General features: G+C 46.6%; 1 protein-coding gene across 1 annotated transcript; it reads right to left on the bottom strand.

Moving 5' to 3' along the window:
- Positions 1 to 915: 915 nt before the first annotated feature.
- MEDAG (mesenteric estrogen dependent adipogenesis) lies at positions 916 to 22,198 on the bottom strand. Its single transcript, XM_065896274.1, has 5 exons — positions 21,921 to 22,198; positions 12,002 to 12,111; positions 9,119 to 9,231; positions 2,880 to 3,165; positions 916 to 1,040 (listed from the first exon to the last, which is right to left on the bottom strand). The coding sequence occupies exons 1-5, from the start codon at positions 22,196 to 22,198 to the stop codon at positions 916 to 918; spliced, it is 912 nt and encodes a 303-aa protein (XP_065752346.1).
- Positions 22,199 to 27,022: the final 4,824 nt, after the last annotated feature.

The raw sequence follows: 27,022 nt of genomic DNA, 5'->3' as shown, positions 1-27,022 counted from the left end.
CATACATTATCCTTCTCCTGTCATGTTTGGTATCACAACACCTGGCCTCTTTCTACATGGGCCACTTTGTTAAGAGGGAGGTCAAGGGAGTTCAAATTTCAGGCAGCGGGTGGCAGGGTTACCGCCTTATCAACCTGGCCAATCCTCCCGCGAGCCTCACCGTGAATGTTTCTCCTAAGGTTTCATCCTATGGGCAGGATGAAAAACATACTTGCCTTCTGATGAAGGATGTCCTGGGCTTTTTGCTCAGCAAGGTTTGCAAGAGAATGGCACTGCTAACCCCATGCTTGCTGGGTTTGGGTTCAGACAAGCAGAGGGCTAAACCCAGATTTATGAAGCATCACAGGGCAAAACCCAGGTCAGATGGCTCCCACAAAGGCTACCCAGGGAGCTCCCAGGACGCCAGGGTATAAGCGAAATATTCAGGGTGGCAGGACTCTGCCACTCCCTCTGCCTCTTTGGAGAAGTGTTAAAAGGAGAGGAACCGCCCAGGCCATGGGGCCAAAGCCCTCCCATCCTGAAGACAGCTTCATCAGCCCTGCCAAAGCATCACCCACAAAAATGGAAAGGAGAGGGGCTTCCCTGGTGGCGCAGTGGTTGAGAGTCCACCTGCCGATGCAGGGGACGCGGGATCGTGCCCCGGTCTGGGAAGATCCCACATGCCGCGGAGCGGCTGGGCCCGTGAGCCATAGCCGCTGAGTCTGCGCGTCTGGAGCCTGTGCTCCGCAACGGGATAGGCCACAGCAGTGAGAGGCCCGCGTACAGCAAAAAAAAAAGAAAAAAAAAATGGAAAGGTGGGGTCTCTGTAGGAGCAGAGGGCAGAGGTACCCGCCTCCCATCTCTCTTGGATCCCCTCAGCCTTGGGTTCTGGCACAGGCCTGGGGTGTAGGAGGAGCTGCAAAATGTCCAATCCAATCAGATAAATGGGTTGGGTGTCTCTTCAGATTCCAGAACACATGGAAATGGCAATTCTGCCAAAAGAGGCTCCATCAGAGATGATCTGGGTGACAGACTGCAGTTAAAAACTTCATCTAGTGAACCTGAGAAAAGTAAACAGGGCTTGCATTATTACCATCTCTGGAAAACTAAAACCCAAATCCAACAGTACCTAAGGCCCATGCAGCATCCAACGTAACCATTTCAATAATGAATAGGGAATCCTGGCTTCCTCAGAAAAACTCAAAAAGCTGACAGAAACGTGTTGCTTTCTGTTCACCAGGAGGATGTGGATTGTCACTTGCTTCTCCATGGGCTGGAGTTACAGGTACCCTTTCTCACTTGATGACAAAAGGCCCACAGGTGGGGAAAAGATGCCTAGGACAAAGGTCTGTTCTCGAGAAGGAGATGAAGCCAGGCTAAGTGATCACCAGGGCTGAGCCAGCGGAGCTGCCTGCTGAGTGGCTGATGCATGGCGGTTGGGTCACCTGCAGTGCATAATGACGACTCAGGGGGGCCTTGAAGAATCCTTCCCCACTGCTCTGAAGTAGAAGTGGCCCCAGGGCCGGCTTGGAGTAAACTTGCAAGGAAGCACTGCCCAACTTCACATGCCCCTCAGTCCCCCCAGGATGCCAGTGAACACCCGGGCAGCATAAAGGACAGTGGGTGAGCGATGGAGAAACAGAAAAACCCTGCTCAGGCTGCTGTGGCCAGTGGGTGGGCTGGGGGGTGTCCCAGGAAGGACCTGGCATCTGGGATGGCCACAACCAGGCAAGGTAATCTTCCCCCAAAAGGATGAGCATATAACTTCCCCTCCCCCCCCCACCATGGCAGCAATGGAGCAGAGAACAAAGGCATCTTTGTAAGAAGCACCCAGACTGAGAAAGCAAAGCAACAAAGAGGGAGAGAGAAGGAGGAGGGGGAAAGGCAGGAGGGAGGGAGGGAAGGAGGGAGAGACAGAGACAGACAGAGACAGAGGGAAGCTACTTTCCAGGATAAGAAATAGCTAGGAGTAAGCATTTTCGCTAGAAACATTGGAAGAAAGCAATTGTCATTAAATGCAACTAATGAAGCCTCTGTAATTTTTTTTTTTTTAATTTTTTGAAAACGACAGGTTCGTAGAGACTGGTGTTTTGTTGTTGTCTTTTGCTTGTTTTTCTTTGTTTGTTTGTTTGCAATGAGCAGCAAAAGTCCTGGTTCAGGGAAGTTGCCTTCCAGCACAGACTAGCCTGGGACAGACAGCAGGCTCAGCAGAAGACAGATCCAGATGACTTGACTGATATCACTGCCTTAGCCACATCGGACTGAAAAGTCTCCCCAAGTCCTGGGAAGGAGACCCTGGATGTAAAATCTAGAACGCACCAGGTGTGACCTGCGGTCTGTTCAGTGAAGCAGTCTTAAGAGATATTCTTTTGTTGTCTTAGAAACCCTGCAGAACCCTTCCAAATATTTATAAAGATGGATATCTCGACCATGTGTCTTCCCCCCTCAGCCAACACTTTTCCTTAACATTCTGTTGCCCTGAATATGCAAATCAGGAAAGCAGCATTCTTCTATAGTTAAATTATTGTTAATAATATTTCAATGAGCATTAACGTGTATTTACATTAATAATATATTTTAAAATTATTTCCTGGGTATGCTGCGCTGTAAAACTGTTATGTCAGAAAACTTAAAGGAGCCTAAAAGGAAAAGTCACTATATTTCTTTTTTTTTTTTAATTTTTATTGACGTGTAATTGATTTACAATGTTGTGTTAGTTTACTATATTTCTTTTTGGTAGTAAATGTTTCTCACTTCCTAGTTTCTGAAATATGGGATATTATATTTCCCCTTTACCAAGAAGCCTTACCTTTTCCATTAATTGATTCTTCTCCCCCATGATATTATTCTACCCTTTAATTTAACTACGTTCCTCGGGTACTTGAGAATTTTTAACATACCTCTGGAAGTTACACTGAATTTTCGGTCAGAGAAACTGCTCCTTCGGATTAAAGGTTCACTCATTTTTTCCAGAAATAATTTAATGGTCTCCTTCTTTTCTGGACTTGTACTTGACAAATTCAGAACTTTTCCATTCACTTTTACAGTGGAATTGCTGAGCCCAAACCAATAGAAGAAATCAAATAATGCGTCAGCTTTGAATTCATACGCAAAGCTCAAATTTTCTCCATTAACCACCTTGTTTCCTGGAGGGAGAAAATTCTTTACTGCCTCTTGAAAATCAAACTGAAAGAGAGCGAAGCATTTGATTAATTTCAGTGATATAATGATAATGTTGTATTACAGCTTATATCATAGAATTATATTATAGAATTAACAACTGTCCAAATGTCCAAAATATCACACCCCTTATTTCTCTTCCTTTCTGACATACTTTTTTTCCAAACAAGAAGGTATAGATTTTTTTTTAATTGGGGTATAGTTGCTTTACAATGGTGTGTTAGTTTCTGCTGTACAACAGAGTGAATCAGCTATACATATACATACATCCCCATATCTCCTCTGTCTTGCGTCTCCCTCCCTCCCTCCCTATCCCACCCCTCTAGGTGGTCACAAAGCACAGAGCTGATCTCCCTGTGCTATGCGGCTGCTTCCCATTAGCTATCTATTTTACGTTTGGTAGTGTATATATAATAAGTCCATGCCACTCTCTCACTTCATCCCAGCTTACCCTTCCCCCTCCCCGTGTCCTCAAGTCCGTTCTCTCCGTCTGCGTCTTTATTCCTATCCTGTCCCTAGGTTCTGCAGAACCTTTTTTTTTTTTTTTTTTAGATTCCATATATATGTGTTAGCATACTGTATTTGTTTTTCTCTTTCTGACTTACTTCACTTGTATGACAGACTCTAGGGCCATCCACCTCACTACAAATAACTCAATTTTGTTTCTTTCTATGGCTGAGTAATATTCCATTGCATATATGTGCCACATCTTCTTTATCCATTCATCTGTCGATGGACACTTAGGTTGCTTCCATGTCCTGGCTATTGTAAATAGAGCTGCAACGAACATTTTGGTACATGACTCTTTTTGAATTACGGTTTTCTCAGGGTATATGCCCAGTAGTGGGACTGCTGGGTCATATGGTAGTTCTATTTTTAGTTTTTTAAGGAAACTCCATACTGTTCTCCATAGTGAATGTATCAATTTACATTCTCACCAACAGTGCAGGAGGGTTCCCTTTTCTCCACACCCTCCCCAGCATTTATTGTTTGTAGATTTTTTGATGATGGCCATTCTGACTGGTGTGAGGTGATACCTCTTTGTAGTTTTGATCTGCACTTCTCTAATGATTAGTGATGTTGAGCATCCTTTCATGTGTTTATTGGCAATCTGTATATCTTCTTTGGAGAAATGTCTATTTAGGTCTTTTGCCCATTTTTGGATTGGGTTGTTTTTTTGATACTGAGCTGCATGAGCTCCTTGTAAATTCTGGGGATTAATCCTTTGTCAGTTGCTTTATTTGCAAATATTTTCTCCCATTCTGAGGGTTGTCTTTTGGTCTTGTTTATGGTTTCCTTTGCTGTGCAAAAGATTTTAAGTTTCATTAGGTCCCATTTGTTTATTTTTGTTTTTATTTCCATTTCTCAAGGAGCTGGGTCAAAAAGGATCTTGCTGTGATTTATGTCATAGAGTGTTCTGCTTATGTTTTCCCCTTAGAGTTTTATAGTGTCTGGCCTTACATTTGGGTCTTTAATCCATTTGGAGTTTATTTTCGTGTATGGTGTTAGGGAGTGTTCTAATTTCATTCTTTTACATGTACCTGTCCAGTTTTCTCAGCACCACTTATTGAAGAGGCTGTCTTTTCTCCATTGTATATTCTTGCCTCCTTTATCAAAAATAAGGTGACCAGGGGGCTTCCCTGGTGGCGCAGTGGTTGAGAGTCCGCCTGCCGATGCAGTGGACACAGGTTCGTTCCCCGGTCCAGGAAGATCCCACATGCTGCAGAGTGGCTGGGCCCGTGAGCCATGGCCACTAAGCCTGTGCGTCCGGAGCCTGTGCTCCATAGCAGGAGAGGCCACAACAGAGAGAGGCCTGCATACCGCAAAAAAAAAAAAAGAAAAAAAGTCCAGTCAATGAAGTTGCTTTCGCATGTGCGAGCAACAGGGCTATAAAAAATAAATAAGGTGACCATATGTGCATGGGTTTATCTCTGGGCTTTCTATCCTGTTCCATTGATCTATATTTCTGTTTTTGTGCCAGTACTATACTGTCTTGATTACTGTAGATTTGTAGTATAGTCTGAAGTCAGGGAGCCTGATTCCTTCAACTCCATTTTTCTTTCTCAAGATTGCTCTGGCTATTCGTGGTCTTTTTTTTTTTCGGGGTCTTTTATGTTTCCATACACATTGTGAAATTTTTTGTTGTAGTTCTGTGAAAACTGCCATTGGTAGCTGGATACAGATTGAATTGAATCTGTAGATTGCTTTGGGTAGTATAGTCATTTTCACAATGTTGATTCTTCCAATCCAAGAACATGGTATTTCTCTCTATCTGTTTATATCACCTTTAATTTCTTTCATCAGTGTCTTATAGTTTTCTGCATACAGGTCTTTTGTCTCCTTAGGTAGGCTTATTCCTAGGTATTTTATTCTTTCTGTTGCAATGGTAAATGAGACTATTTCCTTAATTTCTCTTTCAGAGTTTTCATCATTAGTGTTTAGGAATGCAAGAGATTTCTGTGCATTAATTCTGTATACTGCTACTTTACCAAATTCATTGATTAGCTGTAGTCTTCTGGTAGCTTCTTTAGGATTCTCTATGTATAGTATCATGTCATCTGCCAACAGTGACAGCTTTACTTCTTCTTTTTCAATTTGTGTTCCTTTTATTTCTTTTTCTTCTCTCATCGCTCTGGCTCAAACTTTCAAAACTATGTTGAATAATAGTGGTGAGAGTGGACAACCTTGTCTTATTCCTGATCTTAGAGAAACTGGGTTCAGTTTTTCACCACTGCAAATGATGTTGGCTGTGGGTTTGTCATACATGGGCTTTATTATGTTGAGGTAGCTTCCCTCTATGATTACTTTCTGGAGGGTTTTTATCATAAACGGGTGTTGAATTTTGTTGAAAGCTTTTTCTGCATCTATTGAGGTGATCATATGGTTTTTCTCCTTCAATTTGTTAATATGGTTTATCACATTGATTGATTTGCGTATGTTGAAGAATCCTTGCATTTCTGGGATAAACTCCACTTGATCATGGTGTATTCTCCTTTTAATGTGCTGTTGGATTCTGTTTGCTCGTATTTTGTTGAGCATTTTTGCATCTATGTTCCTCAGGGATATTGGTCTGTAGTTTTCTTTGTGACATCTTTGTCTGGTTTTGGTATGAGGGTGATGGTGGCCTCCTAGAATGAGTTTAGGAGTGTTCCTCCCTCTGCTATATTTTGGAAGAGTTTGAGAAGGACAGGTGTTAGCTCTTCTCTAAATGTTTGATAGAATTCACCTGTGAAGCCATCTGGTCCTGGGCTTTTGTTTGTTGGAAGATTTTTCATCACAGTCTCAATTTCAGTGCTTGTGGTTGGTCTGTTTATTTTTTCGATTTCTTCCTGGTTCAGTCTCAGAAGGTTGTACCTTTCTAAGAATTTGTCCATTTCTTCCAGGTTGTCCATTTTATTGGCATAGAGTTGCTTGCAGTAATCTCTCATGATCTTTGTATTTCTGCAGTGCCAGTTGTTACTTCTCCTTTTTCATTTCAAATTCTATTGATTTGAGTCTTCTCCCTTTTTCTGTTGATGAGTCTGGCTAATGGTTTATCAATTTTATCTTCTCAAAGAACCAGCTTTTAGTTTTACTGATCTTTGCTACTGTTTCCGTCATTTCTTTTTCATTTATTTCTGATCTGATTTTTCAGATTTCCTTCCTTTTGCTAACTCTGGGTTTTATTTGTTCTTCTTTCTCTAATTGCTTTAGGTGTAAGGTTAGGTTGTTTATTTGAGATGTTTCTTGTTCCCTGAGGTAGGAGTCTATTGCTATAAACTTCCCTCTTAGAACTGCTTTTGCTGCATCCCATAGGTTTGGGGTCATCGTGTTTTCATTGTCATTTGGCTCTAGGTATTTTTTGATTTCCTCTTTGATTTCTTCAGTGATCTCTTGGTTATTTAGTAGTGTATTGTTTACCCTCCATGTGTTTGCATTTTTTACAGATTGTTTTCCTGTAATTGATATCTAGTCTCATAGTGTTGTGGTCAGAAAAGATACTTGATGTGATTTCAATTTTCTTAAATTTACCAAAGCTTGATTTGTGACCCAAGACATGATCTATCCTGGAGAATGTTCCTTGAGCACTTGAGAAGAAAGGGTATTCTATTGTTTTTGGATGGAATGTCCGATAAATATCAATTAAGTACATCTTGTTTAATGTATCATTTAAAGCTTGTGTTTCCTTATTTATTTTCATCTTGGATGATCTGTCCATTGGTGAAAGTGGAGTGTTAAAGTCCCCTACTAGGATTGTGTTACTGTCAGTATTACGGCTGTTAGCATTTGCCTTGTGTATTGAGGTGTTCCTATGTTGGGTGCATAAATATTTAGAATTGTTATTTCATCTTCTTGGATTGATCCCTTGTTCATTATGTAGTGTCCTTCTTTGTCTCTCGTAATAGTCTTTATTTTAAAGTCTATTTTGTCTGATATGAGAATTGCTACTCCAGCTTTCTTTTGATTTCCATTTGCATGGAATATCTTTTTCCATCCCCTCACTTTCAGTCTGTATGTGTCCCTAGGTCTGAAGTGGGTCTCTTGTAGACAGCATATATACGGGTCTTGTTTTTGTATCCATTCAGCCAGTCTATGTCTTTTGGTTGGAGCATTTAATCCATTTACATTTAAGATAGTAATCAATACGTATGTTCCTATTCCCATTTTCTTAATTGTTTTGGGTTTGTTATTGTAGGTCTTTTCCTTCTCTTGTGTTTCCTGCCTAGAGAAGTTCCTGTAGCATTTGTTGTAAAGCTGGTTTGGTGTTGCTGAATTCTAGTAGTTTTTGCTTGTCTGTAAAGGTTTTAATTTCTCCGTCAAATCTGAATGAGATCCTTGCTGGGTAGAGGAATCTTGGTTTTACGTTTTTCCCTTTCATCATTTTAAGTATCTCCTGCCAGTCCCTTCTGGCTTGCAGAGTTTCTGCTGAAAGATCAACTATTAACCTTATGGGGATTCCCTTGTAAGTTATTTGTTGTTTTTCCCTTGCTGCTTTTAATATGTTTTCTTTGTATTTAATTTTTGATAGTTTGATTAATATGTGTCTTGGAGTGTGTCTCCTTGGATTTATCCTGTATGGGACTCTCTGCACTTCCTGGACTTGACTATTTCCTTTCCCATATTAGGGAAGTTTTCAACTATAATCTCTTCAAATATTTTCTCAGTCCCTTTCTTTTTCTCTTCTTCTTCTGGGACCCCTATAATTCGAATGTTGGTGCGTTTAATGTTTTCCCAGAGGTCTCTGAGACTGTCCTCAATTCTTTTCATTCTTCTTTCTTTATTCTGCTCTGCAGTAGTTATTTCCACTATTTATCTTCCTGGTCAGTTATCCGTTCTTCTGCCTCAGTTATTCTGCTATTGATCCCTTCTAGAGAATTTTTAATTTCATTTATTGTGTTGTTCATCATTGTTTGTTTGCTCTTTAGTTCTTCTAGGTCCTTGTTAAACGTTTCTTGTATTTCCTCCATTCCATTTCCAAGATTTTGGATCATCTTTACTATCATTACTCCGAATTCTTTTTCAGGTAGACTGCCTATTTCCTCTTCATTTGTTTGGTCTGGTGTGTTGCTCCTTCCTTGCTGCTCCATCTGCTGTGTGTTTCTCTGTCTTCTCATTTTGCTTAACTTACTGTGTTTAGGGTCTCCTTTTCGCGGGCTGCAGGTTCATAGTTCCTATTGGTTTTGGTGTCTGCCCTCAGTCAGTTGCCTTTATTTTTTTAAAACAAATCTTTGCATTTGCATCAAAATCCGTGTAAAGACCGTGAACTGCTTGGTCAAATTTATATTTATTCTTAACCTATTTCTAAGAAGCTGCTAGAAACTAAGTTCATTTTACTGGTAGTGATAATGAAGCAATCGAAAAGGTCTGTGTCTGGATTCATTTAAGTTAGAGTTAAGCTCTAGGGACTCAGTCCTGGCCTGAAACGCCCAGACCCTCTTCTGTGTGTTGGCAGCCCTGGATTCACACAAGCCAACCTCACCTGAAGCCAGTAGCTTTCTCCAATCACTGAGGAAATGACCATGTCCATCCCCTGCTCTATCTGTCTTCTTATCTTGGGGTGCCTGGTGTTCACAAGAAACGCATACGTTCTTTCTAGAAATTAGGAAGTAGAAGTCAAAAAACAAGGGTGCATGTGTACTTCTTAGTATCTGACAAAGCAGTGATTCCCACCATATTTGGAGATTTTATTAATTTATAAGCTCCCTTGCTGCTCCCTCACTGCAAAGCCTAACCAGGTTTCTAGAAATGTTTCCAAGAAATTTGCAGGCGTGAGGAAGCTCCAGGATATTGTCAACGCAGGTTAGAAAATCAGCTCCCCCCCAGGCTGCACTTTGTCACTCTTGCCTCAGAAATCGAAAGTTCCAGTCCATAATTATCACAGATAAGCACTGAGTCTCCTCTGTGTGCAGCCAGCATGGGAGCCAAAGTGAAAACTGGAGATGGCTGGTTTTCGTGTCACTGCCTTGCTGGATAAACAGCAGCTTGGCTCTCACCCACATTTCCTCACTTACAAAGCAGAAAATCAGTCCAGGGAAGGACGCTTCCCCCTGCCTTCCCCCTCCCTCATCATTCCCTGTCCTCCCCCAGAGACCTGGCTTTCAGTCTGCAAAGGGCTAGTCTAGAGTTCTAAGGACCAAGGTAATCTGAGATTGGTTCTCCTCCACGTCCCAGCCCAGCACAAGCCCAGCGGAAATGTCCCTCCCATTGTTTAAATAATGCCATGTCTGTGTCCTGGCAGTTGTTTTTTGTTCTTTATTTGATCGGTTTGGTTTGGTTTAAATCCAATTCTGTCCAGTTCTATCTAATCTAAGCAAAGGGGTGGTTGTTTACTCCCTAGGAAATTTTAAATACTGCGAACCAACAACCTCTTAACTTTTCCAGCCCCCGGAATCAAGCTCCATGTCCTTCATTACTCAAGCACTTTTTCTAGGAAGACCCATAACATAGAATGCCACCCTTTGTTTAAAGGCCATGGACCAGCCATCATGTGATTTGGGGAACTGAACATCCTACACGGGCTTTGAGCATCAAACCTGTGGTCCACCAATAGCAAGTGTTACGTCCTTGGGGAATACATTTTGAACTAACCTTTGCACTAACCTTATCCATCTTCTTTTTCCTTCCCCTGTTTTCCTTTCCCCCAGATTATTTTTTGGGGCACTTTAGATAGAAACTACCTTATTTCCTCTTTGAGAAAATATATAAATAAGCAAGTAAAGCAAGCCAGCTATTTGATACCTTGAATTAACTTTCACATAAACTAAACCAAGACCTTTGGGCTCATTAGATACTTAAGGCCGCCACCCTCCATCCACCGTTGTGCAGGTTGGGCAGGCTGTGCACTGCACAATTCTAGAGGATGCCAATCGCTTCCACATTGTCTACTTGTACATTTATTATGACAAACTTCTGGGAAGGATCAGTAAATTGTCTTGAGTTAATGGTGGCTGCTTCTAAATTTGCACAAAAGTACAAGTTTAGGATAGCAGCAGGGCTGGACGTGTTGCCCTAATCAAAATTTTCATAATTTAAACTTGACCATCTTAAGCTTTGTGTCACAGAATCTCTTCATTTCACGGCTTTCCTCACAGCCAATGAGGACTGGGTTTCTCTACCTCCTTCCACAAGCATTATATAACTGTGAATCTTTTCAAGGTCACCCACAAATATTTCCTTATACCACTCCCTGTATGTTCATTACAATGTTAAAATGGAGAGGTCTCTTATTCTTTCTTAAGAACCCTCCTGAGAGATCAATGCGGGAGGTATACTGGATACATCTGTGCATTACATTCTTAGAGAATTCTCAGCTTTCTGGTCACCAGCAAGCCAAATAGCATCAGGGGCTCAGATGCTCTACCGAGCATTGCTTGTTACAGTGTGATCTGTTCCCGGCCCCTCCTGCCAAGAAGGACATTGTGACTTTGAATTATGAAGTGAGAAGGGAATCTGAATGACTCTGAATGAGACGAGCAGAGAATCAGGTCCAACGAATCTGAATGAGGAAGGGCATGTCTGAGGAAGTCTATTTGGAATTTGTAGATCAATTCTTACTCTCTTGGTCTCATTTGAAGAACGTTATTTAGAAGTAAGTATAAGAAATGCTACTGCTATTACAGCACTTATGCCCATGACTTTCCCCATGTATCACTGAGCGGGAGGGAGAAGGGAAAATTGAGATATTTTCGTATCGGAATTTGAGTTAATATAGTTGTTATCAGTCTGATTTCCGAAGAAACAATAAAGAGATATCTCTAAAATTGAAATTCGAAGGCCAGAGCATGAAACATAAAAGCATCTACATAAGCGTTTATTTTCTTTACCTTACTTTTCCCATCTATAAAATGGGGATGGGATAAGTACCACATAGGCAGGATGGCCAGGCATCCTAGTTATGCCTGAGTCAGTTCTAGTTTATACCTTTATCCCAGCATACTTATTACAGTTCCTGCTTTCATGCTCAAAAATGTTCTCCTTTGGATGATATGCCCTACTGGGCTGTTGACCAATTATTCACATTAGCACATGCCTCACAGAAGTGCTTGATACATGGTAGGCAATATTATATATCATCATCTTCATCACTCTGGTCATTTTTGCAACCCCTGCAGGCTCAGAGATCACTTCCTGCTTAGACAGGAAGTATGAAACAAGATTCAGAGACAGATGGCTTCTGCCGTAGGATCACTTAGAGGTTTGCTCTGCAGGCTTGTGCTGTGCTGATGGCCTCACACACCAGGCTTCCAGCCTTGCACAAGCTGACATCTGCCCTGCTTTCTCCACGCCCAACTTCTACCTCATCAGCAGGCTACAGTCCACAACCCAGCAAGGCAGAACCAAATCCAAACATTTACAAACCTACCTTTCGAGGAGTCCTTTTTGGTCTGTACATTAATAAAGAATAGCATTGGTTTGCTCAATATAGTTTCCCGGTAGTCTTTATAATCGCAGTAGTTGGTCAGTTCCACATATCTATGAAAAAAGAAGAGATGATTACAAGTGCGATGTACCTTCCCATCGAGGTCAGGAAGGGGACGTACTGGACAGGTGCCTACTACATCCTCAGACCCTCTGAGGGAAGTCCCCTAAAGTGTCCTTCGGGAGGCAACCATATCTTGTACCAAATAAATAAATCCCCTCCCCTAATCAGCATGCAAACTAAAGGTGGCCCTGGTCCTGGGGGTGCCTGGCACCAATACCTGGCTCTCAAGGGCAGCCTGTACCAGATGATGACTAGTACCGTCTATCTTTGGGCTGTAAGCGTTCATTTGAAGCTACAGGAGCCCTATGTCTCTCTGGGTTGAGAATGAATTATATTCAGTAAGTGGAATTTTCTGGGTCTTCTCCAGTATAGTCATCCTAACTGGTGGGTCTGAAATTTTCCTTTCCTTCTCTAATCCCAGGATAAACCCAGGCGGCTCCATTGATTAGACAATCAACCAATATTCATATGAACCAATTCACATCTCCCTGATCATGAGCTTGTGCAAGTTAAAAAAAACAAAAAACAAAACTAATGTTGGATTTCTGCCCAGGGCCCTGTTACATTTAGCCTCCTTGGTGTTAGTTCATTATTCCAGCCCAGGAAGATCTTTGTGCTTTTTGACTCTGTCCTCCAATATGTCAGCTTTGTCTCCCTGCTCTGCACATTTTCCAAGCAGCCTTTCTGTGTCTCTACCTGCACTGTTGATTTTAAAAAAGACAGATGCAAGTGCAAATTGGCTTCCTTCAAGAAGAACGCTAATTTTCTAACCAAACCCAAGCTCAGAAGCGGCGTGGACACGGGCAGGCTGAGTGGCATCCAGCATGCTGGAGGATGCGGATACCCCAGTCCCTCTTCAAGATACAGCGGCTTCCCCACTGACTGGCACTACTGTGAGGTCTGCATGGACTGAATGGGCTGCTTTTGCTAAAGGGCCGCATGTTGGCTTCTGACATCTAGTCCCCTGCAGAGACGGCTCCTCCGTTTCTTTCCGGCTTCTTGTCCTTCCAGAGCCTGACATGAAAATACCAGCCCTGGGGAGCGCCCGCAGCAGAGAGCTCTGGCCGCAAAGTCCCCTCAGCCTCCTCCCCCATTGTCCTCTCCCCACAGCCCACTTAGAGGGGCCGGAGCACGAGACGGGGACCCAGGCCTGGATCAAGAGCAGTGGGAGAATATCCACCCCCCGAGTCAGGAAAAAACAGCTTCCACTGTCTGCCTCCAGCTTGGTTTCTTAGAAATCTGTGTCATTATCCTTTTTTCTTGGATTGTCAGATCTGATTTTGAGAGCTTTTAAAACCTGACCCCCGATGGAGCATCTAAAATGCTTCCTGCCTTCTATTTCACTAGGCTTTTAATGTAGCGTCCATCTCCCAACCCGGGGCACGTGGGTAGTTAGGGGGCTGGTCCTGCGGTGGGGAGGGGCACACGGGCTGGTGCACCCGGGGAAAGAGAGTGGGTGCAGGTGTCGCTGTTCAGGGGTGTGGGCGCGAGGGGAGAGGAGGGTGGGAATGGAGAAGGGGGTTCGCAGTGGCGTGGACTGGTATGATAATGCAGACGCAGACCAGGGATTTCCTAGGGTTCTCCCTCCGTGCCTCCCCTACCCCCATCCTCCTCTGGGCAGAGCAGTGCACAGTGAGGATGGGGTAAAGGGGCACCTGGCGGGAGCGGCACTGTGTCCCACATCAGCAGAGGGAGAAGTTTCCTGTTCTTTGTCCCAACTGACCAACTGCCAAAAGGTACTGGAGAAAGGAAGCGACGGAGAAGGAAGGAGAAAGGGAACCATGATTTGCTGGGTTCACTCACTCTCATTCATTCAGCAGCGTTCACTAAGCACCGATGGTGTGCTGACACGTGCCTTGCACATCTGAGGAGCTCAGGGTCCAGGAAGTGGGGATGGGGTAGCAGTGCGGCAGTACAGGGACCCTTTGTACGCCCCACCCTTCCACCATCCATCTATTCAGCTGCCAAGGACCTGGCCCAGGTGGGCAGAGAGACCTGGGCAGTGGTACAGGAGAGGCCGGCCCGTGAGGCCTGTGGTTGCCGGGGGGTGTGGGGAGGGGCAGGGGGAGAAAGCAGGAAGAAGAGCCTTTAGCAAAAGAAGGGCAAGCCTGATTGGACTAAACATCAAAGAGATAGATGCACGATGCTGGCTGGGAGTCGGGTACCACCTGTGATCCATCCAAAGCAATTTTCACGTTCTCCCACCTTGTGTATCATGGAGTTAATTTATAGTCATTTAAGCACTTAATATTTCCCTCAAAGCGATTGCTCTGCTCTCTCAATATCCACGGTCTGACTGTCACTCTCTAGGGCATGGACATGGTGCGTGCGTGTGTGTAGGACACCCAGAAAATCTGCAGTTTTGAATACTATTCTGATGACCCAAATGGCAGTGCAGTACTTGCCTCTGCCGACAAAGTCGACTGACATCTCATTGGAGGCATCACTGGCAGGAGGAAGATAAAAATCTCAACTTGGCAACGATCACTGGTTGGAAAAATCATCAGTTTTCCACCAAATTCTCTGGAAGACTTTTTTGACTGCTGTAGGGCTCAAAGAGCTGTTATTTGGCCGGATCAAAGAGGGGAGACTGGGCGGGGGAGGGGAAAGGGGGCATCTTCTGGAGAGTTACATATTGAGTTTAATGCATAACCTATCCATGAGTCACCTCTTTTGGAGTCTGAATTTAATAAGATATCCTGAATCATAAGACTATGCCCGACATAACTTAATCTTCCTTTGATGATTTAGAGGCACTCTTAGGATCTTAACAGGGCTGTAAACATCATCACAGAGCATCGCCAGTTATCACTGTACCACAGATGTGGGAAAAGGCTGCTCACTCGAGAGCTCTGATAACACAATTTACAGACAAGAGATTGTGGCAAGATCCCTACTTAACTCTCTGTTTAAACCAGGTCACAAATAAGAACCACTTCCTTAATTCATCCATCCCCAGCCTCCCAGTTACTGTCCAATCGTTAAACACCTCAAAATTGCAGTGGAATAAATACATGTGAGCATCCCTTTGGAATTCACTGGTATGAAATTTGGATATGTAAGTCACTAAAATACAAAGATTGAGGACCTAGTTGCTAAATCTCACAGGTCTTTAAGTACCTGACATTCAACCACCAGTTTTGTTTCAAGACGACCTTAGGGACCAGTTAGCTCATCTTCAATCATGCATATTTATGAATTACTCATGCAAATATAGCTTCTGTGTCCGAGATATTTATTCTATTCGCTGAAGTTTTCATTAGGGATGAGAAGCAAACAGTTTAAGATAGTTCCTTTAAACTCTCATTTCTTCATTGCTTTTATCCTGGCCCCAAAATGCTGCTAGGCTGGAACTTTCTACACCTGGCTTTAATCCAAAGATTGAAAGGCAGAACAATGTGATAGAAAGCATAGTGATTCGAAATAAGATTTAATTCATGTCCTAATTGACTGGCTGTGTGAACTCAGTCCCAGAGCCACAACTCATTATGACCTTCAGTGAGTTACTTAACCCACTGAACCCATTCCCTCATCTGTAAAAGGGATATAATGGTATTGCCTTCCATTTGATGATGTAACGCAGTGCCAGTAACATAGACATATGTACTTGGGCCCATAGTAGATGCTCAACAAACATTATTAGTGTCTTTAATTCTGGCCAACTCTGCTGGCCTTAGCATGAAGTTCTGTAAGCTTCTGACACACAACCAGGCCTGTGTTCATTTGAGTGACCAGGAAAGGAGGACTATATGAATATCTAAAAAATAAGTAAGGGTTTCTCTTTCCTTGCTCCAATTTCTTTCCTCATCTTTTCAGTTTGGAAGGCTAGAGGGAGCAGCTTAACGAAGGCAACACCTGAAAGATGGGACCAAGACAGAACATTGAATTTTTGCTTCTAGCAAATCAGGAGTAGCTGAAAGGTCACCCACCCTCTAAGATGCCAACCCTTCTCCAGAGTTTTCTTCAAATTTTACATCATCTTTAGCATGATTTGAAAAGCTGCTCCAAATTTCCCTGGCCCCTGATAATTGAATGCTCAAAGACAAATAGGAATTCAAACACACGGCTCCCATCTCATGTGTGTGTGTGTGTGTGTGTGTGTGTGTGTTCATTTTTTAAAGTATGGAGGAAGGAGCAGATAAAAAGAGAAATATATTGGAATAGTCCTTGTGGAAAAGGGCCAGAAATTGCTAACAGCTTCCACAGTCCTTTGCTGTGACTATAAGCAAAAGCTTACAGGGACATTCTTTCCAGTGTTAACTTGTTAGTTTTATGCAAAGCCTTCCCTACACACTTAAACAATTCCTTCTGTTCACTCCCTCACCTCCTTCTTCTGCCCCAACTGTTTGTTAAATAAGCAAACATTTCAGATTTATCACTCTAACATCTGTAACTCTAATTAACGATACACGTGTTCATTCATTCATTCATTCCTTCGTGCAAGAAACATTTACTGAGCACCTACTATGTGCTGGGCACCGGGGACACAAAACGAAGAAGGAAACAGTCCCACTTTCCAGAAGCATATAGTCTATTGGGGAGACAGCTAAGAAAATGTATCATTTCAATATGAAATGATACACATCTAAGGCCTTGTTGCTTCAAGTCTGATCGTTGGACCAACAGTACTGGCATCACGGGGGAGCTTGCAAACCTGCAGAATCCTGGGTCCCTCTCCAAATGTATTTGCTCGAAAATCTGTATTTTCACAAGAGCCTAAGGAGACCTGCAAAAACTTATTTAAAGTTTAAGAAGCACTGATCTAAGCCACGGTCCCTGTTTTTCAGAGGCTTACAAACGAGTTAATCATTCAAACACACACATGCCAGAAGGATGCACAGTTCTCTGCGCTCAGGCATCCACAGGGCCATGTCCTAGTAACGTAAATAAGAAGGAGCAAAGCCAAGGGGCTTGGAGCTAGAGCCACTTACTGAGCTGGGACAGGAACAGAGGAGGGATTGTTCCGTCGGGCCAAACAGACTGCCAATGGGAGGGCAGAAGCAGGAGGGAGATGGGGACCCCGGGGGGAGTCTTGGTTTAGCTAAGCCTTGTGGACTGCAAGTGGAGGCATCCAGGCCCACAGACAGGCATTTGCAAGGATCGGAGTGTAGCTGAAAGGGCAAAGCAAGAGCCTCAGGAGGGAGAAGGTAGCAAAGTCTAGTGCCCTTTGTTTTGAATCACCCGATTTGTGTTTGATTCCTGTCTCTGTGAGTTCAGCAAGTTTCTTAACCTTGTTGAGATGCATTTCCTCACCTGTAAAATCTGGCTGATAGGGCTTCCCTGGTGGCGCAGTGGTTGGGAGTCCGCCTGCCGGTGCGGGGGACGCGGGTTCGTGCCCCGGTCCGGGAGCATCCCGCATGCCGCGGAGCGGCTGGGCCCGTGGGCCATGGCCGCTGAGCCTGTGCGTCCGGAGCCTGTGCTCCGCGGCGGGGGAGGCCACAGCAGTGAGAGGCCCGCGTACCAAAAAAAAAAAAAATCTGGCTGATAAGAGGTACCCCATGAGGTGGCTGAAAGACTAAATAGTGTGTGTGAAGCACTTGGTGTTGGGGTTGCTTGGGAGGTACGTAAGCTGACATTTGTCCCATGATGAATAGGTACCAATGACTGTTTTGAGAACTTCATACATTTTAATTGCGAACAACAACCCTATAAGGTTGTTGGCGATATTATTCCCATTTTACAGCTGAGAAGCCTGAGTCACAGAGATTAAGTAACTTTCCCAAGTCACTCAGCTAGTAAGCAGCAGAAGTAGGACTCAAACCAAGGCAGCCTGGTCCTGGTGTTCATGCTTGTCCACACTTACTCCGAATTGAATCCCGTAAAAATAGCTCAACACGTGAGAGATTATAATTCATCAATATCACTATGAGTCCTGTTTAGGGGCTGCTGTCCTGGGCAGGTCAACAAATCCAAGACTCAGACATGAGGACCAAAGCAGAGGACAGGTCGGGAGCTTGCGGAGGGCAACAGCAAGGGTGGCCGGGCTGCATACAGGGATGTTTCTGAGAGGTGGCCTGGGCCACAGACAGAGCCCAAGCACCTCCCCCCAGTGAAAATCTAAGTATGATCCAACCCTGACTCTCCTCCCCTGTGTCCCCTGCCCCAGGCAGCTGATCTCGAGGTAGGTGTGACTGTCACCCAGCTAACAGCTGGTCAGATCTGGGCAGAAGCAGGTCACAGCACTGCTTTTAGTGGCTTCCTTCAAACCACTGGACTTACTTTCTCTTTTAGGCTGATTATATAAGATGTGTACTGGCTGACGTCATTCCAGTTATTAATTTGAAGTTCCGGAAATCTATAAGAAAGCTGCTGCGGTCTATAGGAAGCCAGAATTATTCCAGGTTCGAGGCAGTTTGCTGACAGGGTGGGCTGCATGGTTAGCTAAACGCTGTGGAGAGGCCCCGGTCCCACAGCTCACCAGCATCTCACCCAGGGAAATTATTTAATCTCTCTGAGTCCTAATTTTCTCATCTGTAAAAAAGGGAAACAATGGTGCCGACTTTGTCAGCTTTTGTGAGATAGCTGTGAGATACTTTGCGCTCATTGCTGGTACTCAAGTAAGCATTAGCGGCCACCACTATCATTGTTCTTATTTTTATTACCCAAGCAGCCTCTTTCATGCTAGAGGACCACTGAAAACAGGGAAGTAGAGCTCCTCTTTGTCAAATGTTTGCCATTACATCCCACTAAAAGGCTGCGTTATAGGAAAAAGAGGTAAGGGTGTGTGGTGGGGGGGGCAGTTAATGGTAATTTGCACCTGGAACCCTGAGCAAGTTTCGTTTGTAACATGGGTGGGAATCCTGAGCTTGAAAGAAAAAAAATAGCAATAGAGATCTCGCCATAAATCCCCGACAGGAGGACAAAGAATTTTAAAGCAGGCTCTCAGGACTGGGTGCCATCACTAGACCTTCCCACCACCCTAGTTTTCCTGAGGCTTATTTAGCAGGTACATATTTAGGAAAATGTTCCAGTATTACAAAACAAACCAGAGCACGTAGAACCACTGAAATCTCCTCTTACTCTCTGAGCACGTGAATTATATGAATGTCAGCGTCAGTAGCTCTTAGCCTCTCGGGGTTCTCTGGGAAAGGACCTTGTGAAAGTCACAGCACACACTTCTGAGGCCACGAAAAGAAATCCTGCTTATGCTGTGGGCTTATCCCACACCAAAATATTTGTTGAATGATTAAAGGAAAACCAAAAAAACTAAGTAAAGAGGAAGGGTTCTTCACCTGGATCCAAGCATCTCATAAACTACCTGCATGGTCAGCAACATTAGGCGTAACTCAACCCCTCTGGGAAGAAGGTCTACCTACGATTCTCAAAAGCTTGATGGTCCAAAATGATTAAGAATCATCACCCTGTGTTTCTTACTCTCCAGCCATCTCGGCAGCTGCTCTTGGTTGGGGACCATACACCTAAGGCAGGAATACGGGCCACAAAGAAGACAAAAACGCCACTGGAGTCCATCAACTCTAGGCCCCAGGGTGTTATAAAAAGTGGAAAGTGCATGGTGGAGTACAAGGTGACTCTGAAGATGATAGACTAGGAAGGCAAAGCAAAACTGGCCATCCTCGCCAGGAACTGCCTGACCTCGAGGAAATATGCCACGTCGGCCAAAACTGGTGTCCAGGACCACAGGGGCGATGACACTGAACTGGGCAGAGCCTGAAAGAAATACTAGAGTATGCAAGGGGCTGTCCCTGAGCCACGTGGTTCTGGGATCTTTAGAAGTGTGCCAGAGCTGACTGGTAAAAAGGAAACCGTGTAAAATTCTTCTTCAGCTAAACTGGCTAGAGCTTATTGAAGGAAGGAAGGGAGGGAGAGAGAGAGAGAGGAAGGAAGGGCGGAAGAGAGGAAAAGAGAAATGAAGTACTGCTTTTTGAGAGAGGAAGTTGTATGCTATCTCCAGACCAAAGACAACTGGGTAAATCTGTGTCAATTTGAGGAGCGGCCACTTCAGACATCTGTATTCAGCTATGCACCCCACTCCTGATGCATGAGAGCAAAACCTCTCACTGCTGTCCACGGCCGTCTTCCCCCTCTTTCTAGAAGGCTCTCTCCATTCAGACCAGGTTCCCTCCCTATCGTCCTCCAGGACTGTACGCCCAGGTAGAAGAGGCTGCTGCGCTGGCACAGTGTGTCCCCGGAGAGGAAGACAGGTTGTTCCTTCCACCTCCCCGATTATTCTCAGGGGTGCCTTGGTACTCCCAGGGTACAAAAGCCTTCACACGATCGCTTAGACAACGAGAACCTTGTATTTGCTGATTCCGGTTTGCACCCTGGTCTGTGGTCATTGTTTATTCTGGACTCTAAACTGCCAGGGGAACACTGCTGTTCCTTCGGGGAGGAGGTGTTCAAAGCAAGAGTTGAACAACCAGACTTCAAAACCATTGTAAGCTTTGCAGCATTGTTTGCTGAGACTGGGAGAGCTGACTCTGTCAAAGCCTAACCTATAGCTTCAATTAATTCTGGACATTTTAATTTTTCATACTCTGTTAATACAACGGTTATCTTCTTTTAAAATCTCTGCAAATCTTATTTCTAACTCAGTTCCTCCCACCGTCCCCTGCTTATGGCTTGGAATTTTCGATTCACTAAGAAAGGGAGAAATTCTTGCTGGGGAATGGTTTTTCAGGCCCTCAAAGCCCTTAGTATCTTTGTGTGGAAAAGCAAGGTTTTCCCCAGCAGCTTTGAAGAAGGTATTTTAAACATCTCATTTTGTTTGCTTCCCCCTCTTGGCTCGGTCCCACCCACAGGGTGACCCCGGCCCTTGTCTTTCCCCGGAGCTAAGGCTTTCTATCTTAATAGCTGGCCAGCTTCCCCACCTCTGAACCAACCTCGAGACTGCACTGCCCGCTTCCCAGCACTCAGCTCTGCAACACAAACATAAGCACCACCACCCGCCCGCCCCCCCACCGTGACCTCTGGAGGCACAGGGTGACCTCTGGTAGCAAGGGGCGCAGAATGCAGCGTGAAGCTCCCTCCTCCTTTACCCCATCAAAGCCTGCTTCCGATAGACTACATCCCTGCTGGCTTCCAGTCTGCTAGGAAGCGCTTCAGGCACTTTGGCCACCACAGTTAAGCATCCTATGACCCTCCATCAGGTTCGGTTTGGCCCAAGCTCCGTCCCCGGATCCTGGAAGCCACACTCGATCCCTCTCATTTCCCAGAACTGAACTGCCCACTCGACAGCCCACACGGCCCTGGGCTGGACTTCACAGGTCTTTGGTCCCTTCTCAGCCACCGTTAATTGATTTATTTTTTGAAAACTCACTGAGGCCAAAGATGGGAAACTTTAAACTTCTGCACGCTTCTCCCCGGGCCTCCTCACTAGATAAAGCTCCGAGGGCACAGAAGAGAACATCCTCTCCCCTTCCCTTCCCCCCCAGTCTAAAGCCAGGGTGTGAGTCTCTGCTTAGCAAACATCCCCAAAGGGTGTGCCCCCAATTTGAGCTCATTTGATCCAGTTAAGGAGCCGGAAGGAAGAATCATCCACCAGTTCGCGCACTTCCCACCCTACTCTCCCTCAAGCGCCTGCCCTAATGCCCTCCCGGGGCAGCTTGGACAGTTGCAGAACGTCAGTGCCAAGGGCAGAGAAAGCCAGGGCCGGGGGCGGAGCGGGGCGGGGGAATTGGGGGAGCTTTGCACCTCCGAGTGACGTTAGCAATGAGAAAAATCTGAAAATGTGATGAAGGAGGCGATCCAGGCTGGATCTCAGGAAGTGAGGCCAGAGGACTGGGATGGGCAGCGGGGTGAAGGCCTCGGCGGGGACCAGGGGGCGGGCGGGCCCACCCACCTCCTGATGTAGCTGCTGAGGCGGTAGAGCTGTCCGTCGAGGCGCACGAGGCCGTCGCTGAAGACGTTGAAGCCCCCGCGCGTGGCCGCAGGCTCCGCGGGGCCCGGGACCACCAGCTGGTCGCCGCGCAGCTGGAAGGCGCCGGGCTGCAGGCGCAGCAGCTGGGCCAGGGGCAGCAGGGCCAGCTCGCAGTCGCACGTCCACAGGCTGCGCAGCTCCCCCGACGAGATGGAGGTCAGGCTCGGCCTGGCCGCCGGCGCGCTTTCCAGCCCCGCCATGGCCCGGCCCGCGCTCCTGCCGTCGATGGACCCCGACAGGGGCCGGGCGCCCCGACTCGGTCGGCCCCGCGCCCGGGTCGCCGCTCAGGTGCTGCCGGGCCGCCTGCCCGCCGGCGAGGAGCGAAGCTCTGCAGGCACCGCGCGGAGAAAGCGGCCCCGGCGCCGCGCGGCCCTTTTATCCGCCCCGCGCCCCTCCCGGCCCTCGGGCACGACCCCAGACGCTCAGGGCGCGTTCCGGCATCTCAGGACTTGGCACGCTCCCGCCTGGCTGCGCCCGCTTGCAGCCAAGGGTTACTCATCCCCCAGGGGGGCGCTGCTCCACGCCTGGGGCTGGTCCCGCCCCTGCCTGGACACTGCCTGGGGCTGGGGGGGGGACACGCTGCCGGTGGGGGACACTGCCGGGTGGGGGGACACTGCCGGGGACGGACACTGCCGGAGGTGGGGGGACGCTGCCGGGAGAGGGAGTGGGGAGAGGCTGAGGCGGGTGCGGGAGACTCCACCGGGGGTGCCGGGTCTGGCCCGCGGTGGGAGGGAGGGTGTGCAGCTCCCACCCTCCCCCAAAGCACCACACCTCATCGCACTGGTCAGAGAGGGAGGCACGCGTCCCTCTCCCCGCTCCGCACCAGGGCCCGGCTCGTCCGGGCAGTGCTGGACCTCTCACCTCGGCTCCCACGCCCCGCCCCCAAGTTGGAGTCAGTTGCCAACCACCGTCACCTAATCTCAGTTTTGGCTTTTTCCCTTCCAGATCATTTCCTGCGTTTCCGCCCTCTCAGCCTTTCCCGGCACCATTCCTTCCCCTGAATTTGCTGCCAACATCTCAGCCTCTGTACACTGGTGCCCAATGGAATCTCGGAGATAGAGCTTTGGGTGAAGTAGAAAAGAACAGCTTTATTACTTTGCCAGGCAAAGGGGGCCACAGCAGGCTCCTGCCCTCTGCGTCCCAACCTGATGAGGGGTTTTATAACAATGGTTCAAGGGTGGGGCTGCTGAGAGGATTAGGGCGCACTCCCTTGAACTCCTCTCAGATGGTCGCCTCCTAATCTTGCTGAGCTCCTCTGGTCCCTTTAATCTCGCCTCGGGTGGTTTCTTGGCTGCCCCCCCCCCCCCCCATTAGCAACTGTTCCAATCAAAGATTTCAGTTTGAAACCGGACTCTGACACTTACTAGCCATGTCGTCTTCCCCTCTCTGGTCCTTGACTTTCTCATCCCTAAAATCAGTGCGCGGCGGGTGGAGGCAGAAGAGCGATGTGGCTCTGAGCTCAGCCTGCGGTGTCTTATCAGCTGGAACCCAGTTCCGTGTCCAGCTCTGCGATCGTGAGCGGTCACCCCGTGTGCTGCAGTTTCCGCAGGTGTAAATGGGGAGGCTTGGTGGGAACTCGATGGTCTACCACAGATTATTGTGAACAGCGGCTGGCATACAGTAAGCGCTCTTTAAGTGTTTGCTTTACGCCTACAGGAGGGCACTTCTGTAAGAGTCACATGAGATGCTGTCACCGCACCTCGCACGGTGCCTGGCTCAGTGCAGGCCCACGTTTGGTCAGCGCCAGCTCCCTCTCACCTCCGGGTTTTCCTCCCACTTCTCAGGCCACTCCTTTTCCTGAGTCCCAGGGGTCTGTCCTTGGCCACCTTCTCTTTCTCTGGGTGACCTTGTTCAAATCCTTGGCTGCAAATCTTTGGCCCCAAGCTAGCTGATGGCTCCCGAATCTCTAGCTCCAGGCCAGACCTGTTTCCAGCTTCTTAGACCACCATCCCAGCTCCCTGCTAAACTCTCCCCGTGGTTTTCCACTGGCACTTCTCACTCACCATCTTCCTTCCACCTCCAGATGCTCTCCTCTTACACTGTTCCTCATGCCAGGAAGCATCGCCATCCTTCGGTTCAGAACTTTCGAGTCACCCCACCCTCTGACCTCCTCCCTCCACCTGTGTCCTCCCAGCCCACTGGCTGCCTCCATCTGCAGATTCTTCTACCGATACAAATCTCAAGAATCTCCTGCTTTCTTTCCACGCCCAATGCTGTTGTTCACTTAGCTTTCCATCACTCTCCCCCTGGACTATTTCAGAAGCTGCCATACCGGCCTCACCCCCTCCATCCCTCTTCCTTCTCGTGGCATTCAGATGAATTGTGTCCCTCTAGGGAGGGGCCCTCGTCCAATAGGATGGGTGTCCCTATAAGTAGAGGAAGAGACACCTGACAGCCTTGCCCAGAAGGATGGCCATGTGAGGACAGAGCAAGACAGCAGCATCTAAAAGCCAAAGAGAGGCCTCAGGAGGTACCTAAACTGCTGACACCTTGCTCTTGGACTTTAGGCTCAGAGCTGTGAGAAAATAAATGTTGTTTCAGCCCCGCCCCAGTCCGTGGCTTTTTGTATGGCAGACTGAGCAGACTGAGACCCCGCCTCAGGCTCAGATCCACACCCTCTGCTCTAGGCTTGTGGGGTAGCGCTTGCCGCTCCCTCAGTCCTGTGCACAGGCTCCTCCTGGGACCCTGCCCCTCCTGTTGCAGCCCCGCACGCACCCTTCAAGAGTCGGTGTAAACATCACCTTCTCAGGGCAGGTTACACGCTCTTCTTCTCAGCCTCGGGACAAATGATACCTGCTGCGCGTGCCCCTATTCCAGACATTGTGCTGTTGATTTCTTTGTCTGTCTCTCCCACTAAGCCCCTGAGAGAGAGGGAAAAAAAACTGTATCCGATGCCTTTTTCATTCCTAGCACAGTGTGGTTTCACAGAATACATCCAATTTATTTGTATTGAATGAATGAATAAATGAATGAAAGGCAGCATTGCGCCATTATACATAAAGTTCTTAGAATGGTACCTGACACCCAATATGTACTATTGAGTGTTTGCTCATTAAATGGACAAAATTATGCTGAACATGCTTTGAATCACTTTTTCTGCCGTTGTAGCTGTTGGAGTCTTCTGAAAGCTAAAGTAAGAACATATGGGAAAATAAAAGCCCAGATCTGCAGAGAGATTTACCCATGCAAAGCACTTCAAACTCATAGTTATTGCACTGGTTCCTGATAACTTTAGTCATGGCTGAACTGGAATGGAAAATTTTACTTCCTTCCCTGTATGTTGACCTCATCGGGCTCTGGCTGTGTTCATCTCTGAGTCCACTGTCTGCCCAAATAAACACTCCCTCTCCGTGGCAGAGTTCGCATGCAAGCCTACCCAGGCCAGCTGGTTCATCCTGTTACGTTCTTTGGAGATTTGGTTAAACCTCTTTATTTTATTTTATTTTTTAAAATTAATTTATTTATTTATTATCTTTGGCAGCATTGGGTCTTCGTTGCTGCACATGGGCTTTCTCTAGTTGCGGCGAGCGGGGGCAGTGCGTGGGCTTCTCATTGTGGTGGCTTCTCTTGTTGTGGAGCACGGGCTCTAGGTGCGTGGGCTTCATTTGTTGTGGCACGCGGGCTCAGTAGTTGTGGCTCACAGGCTTAGTTGCTCTGCGGCATGTGGGATCTTCCCAGACCAGGGATTGAACCCATGTCTCCCGCATTGGCAGGCGGATTCTTAACCACTGCGCCACCAGGGAAGCCCCCTTGGTTAAACCTCTTTAATTGCTGGTGGGGCACCGAGTGATGTGGGCACGGAGGCGAATGTGCGTTAGGATGTTGTAGCAGCCGGAAGCACCTGGCACAAGGAGAGCATCTGGAGGAAGCACAGATGACTGGAGAAGAGTGCTGTGTTGACGAGAACCAAGTGTGGGAACAAACGGCCAATTCAATTTTACAAATGCTGATTGGAGGCTCGTGTGGGCTTGGGGGGCTTGGGATGCAGATGCCTAAGATCTGTTTCCTGCCTCTAGGGACCTCAAGCCAAGCCAGATACGAGTATTCAATAACTGTTGGAAGAGGAGATGGAGAAGGACAAAGAGGAGAAAGGAGGAGGCATGAAGGCATCCAGATACATGGTGGAGAGTGTCAGGATGCAAAGTCTTAATTAGATATAGGAGGGAACCAAGGGCATCTCCAGAACTTTTAATGCGTTTGGATGCAGTTGAAATCTCACTGGTTGGAGGTGGCTCTGTAATAGTGGCTGCAGATAAGATTCCAACTGCAACTTCTCTTGTTGGAATAAGAGGTTCCAACTCTGAACACTTAAGACTCTAATATGAGCAGATTGGGAGGGCGGAGAGATGGACCCAGGGACCCCCTCAGTACCCTCAAAATCACTGCTGTCCCTGGAAGAAATAAGCATGACAAACTGTCTCTGGGATTTTGCATCTTTCTGCATCCCAGTTACAGCATTAGCCATGATAGTAATCATAGCAATGATGGCTAATATTTAGTGAAGACTTCCCTGTCCTAAGTGGCGTCAATGGATTATCCCTTCGCATCCTCCAAGCTAGGGATTATTCATAGTCCCACAGGATGGATGGAGAAATAGATGCACATTGAACACCTGTAACTTGCCCGAGGCTGCAGAGGTGGTACAATGGAGAAGCACTTTTCCTAAACCCCTTCCTACTCCAGGTGGCTGAACTGACACCCTAGATGGAAAGGTTCACTCCTTTCATTGGCCTTGAGTCCAGAACAGGTGGGCAGAACATGGTCCCCAGGCCAAGTGCAGCCTGTCACCTGTTTCTGTACACCTGTGATTAAGGATGTGTTTTAAATAGTCAGAAAATATCAAAAGAAGAGTCATATTTCATGATGCCTAAAACTTCTAAGAAGTTCAAAGTTCAGTGCCCATAAATAAAGTTTTTTTGACACACAGCCACACTCTTGTTGACATCTGCCTGCTGTTGCTGTAACAGGAGGGTTGGGCGTGCCTGGCTCTCAAAGCCTAAAATATTTACGTCTAAAGTAGAAAT

Source organism: Phocoena phocoena, chromosome 18 (assembly GCF_963924675.1).
Source record: "Phocoena phocoena chromosome 18, mPhoPho1.1, whole genome shotgun sequence".
Classification (NCBI taxonomy): Eukaryota; Metazoa; Chordata; class Mammalia; order Artiodactyla; family Phocoenidae; genus Phocoena; species Phocoena phocoena.
This window is presented reverse-complemented; position numbering and strand designations above follow the sequence as displayed.